Source organism: Solanum dulcamara, chromosome 5, assembly GCF_947179165.1.
Source record: "Solanum dulcamara chromosome 5, daSolDulc1.2, whole genome shotgun sequence".
In the NCBI taxonomy this organism is placed as follows: Eukaryota; Viridiplantae; Streptophyta; class Magnoliopsida; order Solanales; family Solanaceae; genus Solanum; species Solanum dulcamara.
In genome coordinates this window covers 73762599-73772131 of record NC_077241.1, presented here as the reverse complement: position 1 = coordinate 73772131, position 9533 = coordinate 73762599, and the positions used below count along the sequence as shown (strand labels likewise).

The following is a 9533-nucleotide window of genomic DNA, read 5'->3' as shown; positions in this document are numbered from 1 at the left end:
GAAAAAAATGAAACTCATTGAAGGAAGATCATATCAATGTGCTCTTCATTTTTACACTAAAACACAACACCTGTTCTCTAGAAAAAAATAAATTGTACACAAACAGTATAGATAGAAATATTTTCTATAGATCTTCGATTCTAAAAAAATAATAGAGAATAATGTTCTTATTCAACAAATGATGGAAGTTTTTCGATACGTGATCATCTTTAATTTTATAAAGGAAAAAAAATATCAAATTTAGATTATTTTCCATAGGTCAAGACAAATTTAAACCTTTTCCCTTGTAGATAAAGAATAATTAAATACTTCTCGTTTTCCCATAAGACAAAATTAAAGAATAGAATAAATATGAGTAAAATACTCTCTCTTTTCATATTAGTTACGTACTCCCTCTGTTTCCTTTTATTTGTCAAAAAAATTTTAATTTGATTTTTTTTACTTGTCAAATTTAACAAATTAAGAAAGTGCATTTTTTTTTACCTATTATACCCTCAATTTATTGAGAGAGTTAATATCTTTGATATTAAAATGTTTGGAAATTTGGATTATGGCTTTAGTGATTAATAAGGATAAAATGATAAACTCACCATATTAATAATTGATTTCTCAAGTCAAAAATTGATAAATAAAAGGGAACGAAGAGAGTATTAATATTTTTCTTTACATTTGCCGTAAAAAATCAAGATTTTTTTTTAAACTTTACAAATTTGTTTACAGAAACCCAGATATGATCTCTCCTAATTCCAAAGAGGAAATAACAAAAAAAGAGCAATATTTCTTGCAAGGAAAAAAAAATTAGGAAAATATTCAGTCCTTCCATGAAGCTAATAGTATATCCACTCTGGGAAAGTTGCCACTTTTTATAGAGTAGTTTTCTCTTGTAGTAATAGCACTAAATATATCCTACCTTATCTTTGAGTATCATTTTATTCGTTTCATGTCCATTGAGGTGAAAGGCGACAATAACATACCTAATATAATTGTAACGACTCATTAGATCGTTTTGAGAATTAGAGTTCTTATTTCATAAGAGACTTATTTCATAAATTTTTAATGGATATTTTAGACTAATCGATAATTACGGTTATTTAGTTGAGGGGTAACTTTAGATAATTAATTTAGATAGTGAGCAAAATTGATAATTTATTTTAAACCCTATACCATTTATCTCATATTTATTAAAATAAAGCAGAATAGGGTTTAATATTTTAATTGTCCACTACTATACAAAACTGAAACGAGAAAACAGAGAAGACGGAAACTTACCTGCGGCATCACCCGATTGCGACTGCTATATGTAAGCAAATTGGCAACTGAAATTTATTAATTTTGTATGCAAAAGGATGGTGGCAGGTTATAGTAGTACTAAGTGAATGCAGAATATGGTGATAGTTGTATATTTTAATACGTGTTTCTTTGTTTCATTAGTGTCGCCACTGGTTTGGTAACCAGTTGGCTTCGTTTTTTTTAAATATAAGTTTGTTTAATTATTACATATTAAGTTAAGTTTTGATATATTGAGATAAGTAATTAATTATTAGATGCATGGTATTATATGAATATCATTAAATTTATGATATTGAAGGAATTGAGACTTAATCCTTACTTAAGATTTAGGAATATGAGACTTGAGATATTAGTTGGTATAAAAATTTAGGAATTTGAATGAGTTATTGAGTCTACGCTAGATATATAGTAATATAGATGTTTACAGACTCATGTACTTATGAATATTATACATTTGATAGAGTGGAAACGTTCTGAGGCATCGAAGAAAGGAAAGATATTGGTGGATTAGCTTGCTTGACTACGGTTCTTCGGTTGAGGTAGGTTATGATTTTATTCTATATCATAGATAGATTCTTAATAGTGATTGATAATCATTGAATAATGTGTGAAGTTCACTATACATTTACTTGTTGTGGTTTAGATGATTGATATGTTGTTGTGATTGGTCTGAAATTCCGAGATCGTGAAATTCATAATCTTGAACTTGCCCTATCAAAAAATGGTGCCTTGAATAAAGAAGGTTTGATGAAATATTGTTAATGAATTGGAATGTAATAATAAAGAATAATAAATTAATTATATTTGGATCGAGTGTCACATTTCGGCACGGTATATTTGGATCGGGTGTCACGTTCTAGCACGATATATTTGGATCGGGTGTCACGATTCGACACGATAATATTTAAGGAAAACGAATTAAAATGACTTAATGTTACCCAATCTCCAATAACTCATTTTCCAAAAGAGTGTGATGTGGAGGCCTGAGTCCTCATCTGTGATCTTGATATTGTTGACTGATCATGTAATTATTCATTGGTTGCCATGCATATTGATTTCTATTTTGAGTCGGCCGATGATACCTACTCAGTACATGTTGTCCTGTACTGACCCCTACTTGTATTTTTTTCTTCTTTATTTTATTTTTTGGAGTGCAATGAGTGTTCCATCGACTTCGACTCGACCTCAGCTCTAGTCAGTCTCCAGTTCATCAGATTGCAGGGTGAGCTACCCTTCTAGCTCGTGATGGATTCTCTCGGTCATGGCATGGTGTCCTTAGTTTTTGGACACATTATGTTATTTATTTATTTTGGTGTTTGACATTTCCAGACTTAGTTTTAAAATTTAGATGTCATTTATGTGATGACTTTCAAATTTTGAGAAAGGTTACGTAATAGATTTTAGTGGCTTTTGTTATTTCTCACTTTAATAAGGTTGAGCTTTCGCATTATTATCGTGGTTTATAAGTTGAATCGTTAACGTAAGTTGGGGTTTGTATCGTTGGTTCTCCCACCTAGAAAGTTAAGTATGGATGTCACTCATGACCCATTTTAGATCGTGACAATAATTTGATATGATTGAATCTGAAAAAAATATACGGAGACTTTATTCTTATTTATCAATCATTATCCTTTTTTCTTGTAATGCAGTCAGTGCGTATTGCTATATATTTTAGATCTTAGACAATTTTTAGTGACCCTATAACAATTATATGCACTATCCTAATTGACAATTATATTCATACATACTTTATTGTGTATACTTTATTTTTTCTTCGGACTCCATTTTATGAAACTACTTTGGATATATATCATATCTCAGAGATAACATGGTTGTTTTCAATAGAGTAAAGAAAAAAAATCAAAATTATTAATACTCATTCCGTTCCATTTTAGTTTTCATATTTTTTTTTTAAGAATTAAATTATATGAACTTCGACTAATATTTTAAGATATATTTTTTTATCATATTAATATGAAAAACATTGTAACTTATAGTACTTTTCGTATAGTTTTTGAATATCTAATTTTTTACTTTATAATATTGAGTTAAAGTAATATAATTTAACTTTAAAAATTAGTCAAATTGACTTTCAAAAAACGCAACATAACAACTAAAATGGGACGGAGGGAGTAAGTTAGAATATTATAAATGTTTATAAAATGTTCTGAAAACTATATACTAAAGATAATTTTAGAGAAAATGAAAATTTAAATTTGAAGAATTATATGCATATTAAATAGTTGAAGGGGAGCCTTGGAGTAACTGGTAAAGTTGCTGCCACGTGACCAGGAGGTCACGGGTTCAAGCCTTGGAAACAGCCTCTGGCAGAAATGCAAGGTAAGGCTGCGTATAACAGACCCTTGTGGTCGGCCCCTTCCCCGGATCCTGCGCATAGCGGGAGCTTAAGTCCACCGGGCTGCCCTTTTTATATGCATATTAAATAGTAATCCAATAAAGTTAAAATCTATTAAAAAAGGAAGAAGATAAATAAAAGAAAAGAAAAACACAAACGTCACTTTTTAGATTCCCCCAAACCACTTCCCGCAATCCCTAACCCCTTCATCAGTGATCCCGTTTCTCTACTGTCGCCGCGATTCATATTTTCCGGCCAGCGAACTTCACATTCTTCTTCCTCGGCCGTCGTCTCCATTGGTATGTATACTTTTCTGGAACTATTTCGTATATTGATTGGAAAATTGATCGGGAAATTGAGGGTTTTAAATATACGGTTTTTGTTTAATTTATTGCATAATTCAATTTGGCGTCAACCTGTTAGGGTTAGAGCACTGAATTCTCCTAAATTGTTACTCAAGTAATTGGATAATCAAACTTCAGCTACAGCAATGCAAAAATCCAATTTCTATTTACTTTTATGATTTGATATTTGAGGATTTAAAAAGTAGCATAAGCTTCTATTCCAATAAATTTCAAATTTGTAGTTCATTTTGTGAACAGCCATTTAGCATATGAAGTTAAGAAACATAGGAGTTATATGTTGTAAAAAGTTTAATACTATTTATTACTATAACTTCTTGAGTTAAAGGTGACTATTGTTTTTGAAATCTATGTTGCCCGGACTCTCCAAAAATGTTGCTGCATCCCTGTCTGATTTTTCAAAAATGTACTACTTTTGAAGAGTACCACATGCACCCCTTGATATTAGAGTACAAGCAACATAGCTTGAAATTGAATCATGACTTGCTGTTTTGGAGTTGCTGAAAATCAAATGTTTGAACTAGATAAATAGGGGCACAATGACATTATTTTTCTTATTACTTGAATTTGTTTGTTTTTTCCCCTTAAAACCCAATGATTGTTAGATGTAACTTATCAAAGAAGAAAAATGCTGATAAAAGTGATCATAGAAGTAGTGAAGGCAAGAAATTTCAAGGAAAATGTGTTTCTTTTGCATCGTTTACCAATAGAAACGTATGTGGTAGAGGTACAAATGCAGTTGGAACTTTCAAGTTTTGAATATAATTGTAATAACGGCCTTCTGATTTAGAATTTTGAATCCATCTATTACAGACCCCGGATTTTGAAGCATAAGAAAAGAAGTGTCAAGGATTGACCATTCCAACGAATTGTCCACGTAGCCTATCTGGGTTGCGAACTATAATTGAGGCATAGGAAGCGTCTGTGCTAGGCAGACACTATATGGGGATAATCTGTTACTTGTAAAGTCCAAGAATGAATGCTTATTAAGGACTCAGTTAGCTGATCTGCCATTATAGGGTTCCACTCTCTGGTTGTTATTGGCTTGGGAAAGGACAAAGTCGCTTCACTTCAAAGTAGGCGTGCAATGGAATTGAATGCTAACGAATCCACAGCAAGGAAAATAAACCCTAGGAAGGTGGATATCGGTGGTAAACCTTTCATACTCATCATTTGTGGCAGCCTCGTTTACTACCACTGTGCCTATCGGAATTCTAGTCTTGTCTCTCTCATCTCAGACGTCTTTATTGTACTCCTTTGTTCCCTTGCCATTCTCGGACTCCTCTTTCGCCAGATGAACATCTCGGTACCTGTGGATCCTCTTGAGTGGCAGATCTCTCAGGATTCTGCCAACGGGTTTTTTGCCTGCCTCGCCAATACTATCGGTGCTGCTGAGTCTGTTCTTCGGGTTGCTGCTACTGGCCATGATAAGCGCTTGTTCTTTAAGGTTGTAGCTGCTCTGTATGTGCTATCATCTCTGGGAAGGATAGCGTCGGGTGTTACCATTGCCTATGCTGGACTCTGCTTTCTTTGCATTTATATGCTTGCTGAGAACTTGCAACTGATTAGCTCGAGGCATCCAAGGAGAAGGGACTGCACGAACACAATTCAGGACGACTAAATTGATTTGATCTGTTTCAGAGGGGTCAAAGGAAGGAGTCGATGCATTATTTGCATTTCTTGCTTCCAGTTTTGCCAGGTTCATCACGTGTTTTTGTCATATTAATGTGAATTCTCTTTCTACTCATGTCTGCAGCCTTGTGATTTCCTTACATGTCCCTGTAATATATTCCCAGTTCCATGATGATTGTCTCCGCAGTTAACAAGGAGACATGATATAATTTGTAGAAAAAAGAAAAGAAAACACTTGTGATGTCAATTGAAAGCTAAGTATTTAAATTTTTTTTTTAAAGCAAGCACTTTATTATGATACCTACAAGATTGGGATTTACAGTCTTTGTGGACATTTTGGATTTCAATGGCCAAAACGGCAAACCACAAGTTGAAACTTAAGTATATAAGGATGACTTTGCATATTAGATGCTTTACAAAGAGGAAAGAGGAATCTTGATTTCCAATAACATTGGTCCATACTTTTGGGTTTGTAGGAGAATCCTAGCCAATTGTTCCAGGTGTCAAGTTTTGCTAGAACCATTATATTAGAATTGTTTATTTGAATGACATATTCTCATCATCAATGTCAATTTGATCAACTTGAAACAATCTTTTTGTTTAGAATCAAATATTTCCCAGTGAAAAGTACCAATCACTGATAAATTTCTCTATTTTTTTGTGTTCCTCACTCGCTTGTGGTATACACTGGGTATGTTGTATGCTCACCCATTTTACTTAGCCTCGAGTTCATGAGCTACTTTCTACTATGAAAAGGCAAGATACCATACATAGTTATTAGAGAATTTGAAGATTTTTACTTGTACGGTTGTACCAATGAACCATGTATGGTACCATTTAGACTAGAGAGTGTGCTCTCAAACTTCTAAATTGTGCCTAAATTATTAACCATTTAAACTATGTATGTGCCATGAAACAAATTCACGCCATTGGCACCTGAAACACTCCTCGATCCGAGCAAACCAACATAATCATGTTAATAATGAAAACTAAGCATTCACACAACCTTTAAATCAACACATTTCAATCTGCATAAAAGCATAAGGGAAGGGGGGCCCTAGTCCAAGTATAATAGCATTAGCATAGGGGTGCAAGGGTGAAGATACTAGAGTGGTTTGGCACTTTTGGCCAGCTTTCTTTTGTTCCGGCTTTAATTATAATCTTCATAAAGGTAACTATGAGATGAATCCCTACTCAACTCATTCCATGGAATCAACATTTAAACCTTTAAATCAACGCATTTCATTTGAAATGAATCCTCACTCAATGCATTACATTCATGCATGTCATATGTTTAACAGCCACGGTTTAGATCGTGCCCACGGTTGGGGGCCATGGTTGCACCAATTGTCCCAACTTCATACTTAGCCCTTTCAAGTATCTTGGGTCAATAATATAAGAAAATGAGGAGATTGATAATGATGTTACACATCGTATTGGAGGAGGGTGGCCGAGATGGTCGCATATGATGTCTCGCATAATAAGAATGTGATACCAAGACTTAAAAGTAAGTTTTATAAAGTGATTGTTAGACCAACTATGTTGTATGGAGGTAGATGATTCTGGTAAAAAATTAGTAGGTAGTTGAATGTTGTCTAATTTCCTTTATCAATATTATTAGTGCTACTCTCCTATTATCTTATTCTTTGATTTTATTATTACATGTTTTCTTTGCTTCAGTTATCATAGTATTTGTTGTTGCTATTGTTATTTTCTTCATTATTTTCCACTTGGCTTCTTCACTGATGTATTAACTTTTCATACTGTTTTTGATATGCTTTACTTGAAACGAGGGTCCATCGAAAATAACCGCTATACCCTCACAAGGTAGAAATAAAACTGGCCCAAATTCACAAGTTAAACATCTAGTGAGAATAGATAACCACATATGACCAAGAATATAAGATTGGAGAAAAAATCAACCAAATAACACATGATTTTCAAAGGCTGGCAGATGCCCTAATAGAGTTGTTAAACTGACCCCTTCTTGATCATGGAAAGTATGACAAGATACGAATAGGGACCATATATGATAGTGTCATTGCATTAAAGTTTATGTCATGCATTATTTGTCAAAAAAGAAGAGGTGCCTTCCAAAGTAAATTCAAATGATGATATATTCTCTTGGCACCATTGAAAAGGATGAGGAGCTTCTCTATCTCATCTAGTTAGCTATGCTATGCTTTAATTTGTTTTCATCCAAAGTCAACATAGTGCCAATACACACACAAATATTCACTCACTAATTTCATGGAAAAATAATGGCCAACCTCTTCTGCATGATTCTCCCCTCCTCTTGCCTTGCCTAGCATGATGGTCCCCATGATAAATTAATGAATTCAAGAAAAAACAAATTACATGTATACATGTATGCAAACATATAATATATGCCTACTCATATTTTTATTCACTGTTAACCTAACTGAAACTACCTACAACAACATATCCAGTGTAATCCTGCAAGTGAGGTTTATGAAAGGTGGGGTAGAAAAACTGTTTCTTATAGATCTAATTAGAACTTCCTATTAATTTTTTTTGATTTTCACCCGATGGCCAGTACTAAATTGGTGCCCCGACGAATCCACATTCGAGTCGCATAAGGCCCAGGTGAACATTTCTCATCAGGAGTTTTATATACTTAGAGTTTGAATTCGAAACTCATGATAATCTACATATTAATAAATAATTATCATGTTGGTTAATATTTGTGGTGTATGTATGATTTAAAAAATCAAATTCTAATGTCATTTTCTGATTTGATATGTAATAACGGAATTAAATTAGTCAAGTAAACAAGAGGGTTTTTAAATAGATATGCACTAATACAAATATTATGTAAATGTGCATGTATGTGTACACTGTCATGAAAAGTAGTTTTCTTGGGATGCACCAAGTGTGGACAAAGTAATATTTCTCTCTAGTGAGAGTCATGGGTCGTGCCTCGTGAACTTGTCTAGTGGTTAACAAGTTTGAATTGTTGAACATCAAAAATGGGTCGTTATAACCATGAACTCATATATAACCACCTCTTTTATATATATATATATATATATATATATATATATATATTATAGAAATTTATTGACTAACTTAAATTTGCATTGATATGTCACACAATTAATTTGAATTCGTGTTGAATAAGTCCAATGGGGGATTAAGGAGTTTGAGTTGAAAATTAAAAAATGAGTGGGTACATTTGTGATCTTTTGTTTTTTGATGACTGGTGTTTGGGACAGTTTGCGTACACTTCGATTAATTTTATGAGAGACTTGTCTCTTTCCACTTGTTCATCAAAATTAGAAACAAATAAAAACAAATTACCTAGTATTTTGTCTTCGCTAAAATTACCATGAGCTTATTGTTGGATCTACATCATATTTATATGACACAATACAAATCGCTTTCGTTTAGACGTATCGCTCGAAGTGCATATTTTTCTTCTTTAGTTTTCTTTGTTTTCCTCACCGTAAATAAAAGAAAGATAGTTCAGTGCACTAAGTTCTCCTTATGTGCGGAACTCGAGAAATATGGACCCACAAGGGAAGATCGGAAGATGTTGGCAATACTTTTTTGTATTTAGCAACTAGCTCGTCTTAATTGAGTAACTAACTAATTGAAAAATGAACTGACAATCTAATAAAAAGATCTAGTCATAACTCCTGTTATTACGTAGATAATAATAGAATTAACAGCGTCAACTACATTATTATAGATTTGTATACTTTGATTAATGGGAAGCCTTGAAGTAATGCTAAAATTATTTTCGTGTGACCTACAAATTATGAGTTTTTTTTTATTAGTAATTTCATTTTTTTAAGTAATGAATTTGAATCGTAAAATCAATTATTAATGCTTACGTCAAGGTAAGCTTCCTAAATGACATCCCTTGGAAT

At 32.9% G+C, this 9533-nt stretch overlaps 1 protein-coding gene and 1 long non-coding RNA gene across 2 annotated transcripts; both read left to right on the top strand.

Annotated features, from left to right (window-relative positions):
- Window positions 1–3763: 3763 nt before the first annotated feature.
- LOC129888487 (reticulon-like protein B22) lies at window positions 3764–5909 on the top strand. The gene is made up of 2 exons (XM_055963453.1): window positions 3764–3945; window positions 4822–5909. Exon 2 carries the CDS (start codon window positions 5096–5098, stop codon window positions 5627–5629), a length of 534 nt encoding a protein of 177 aa, XP_055819428.1. The 5' UTR covers window positions 3764–3945; window positions 4822–5095; the 3' UTR covers window positions 5630–5909.
- Window positions 5910–6838: 929 nt separating this feature from the next.
- On the top strand, window positions 6839–8570 carry LOC129888485 (uncharacterized). The gene is made up of 2 exons (XR_008766672.1): window positions 6839–7147; window positions 8198–8570. It is a non-coding gene; the product is annotated as an uncharacterized LOC129888485 (long non-coding RNA).
- The last annotated feature ends 963 nt before the right edge of the window (window positions 8571–9533 follow it).

Coding starts and splice junctions, on each gene's coding strand:
- LOC129888487 (XM_055963453.1), top strand. CDS start 5,096: ATGGAATTGAATGCTAACGAATCCACAGCAAGGAAAATAAACCCTAGG.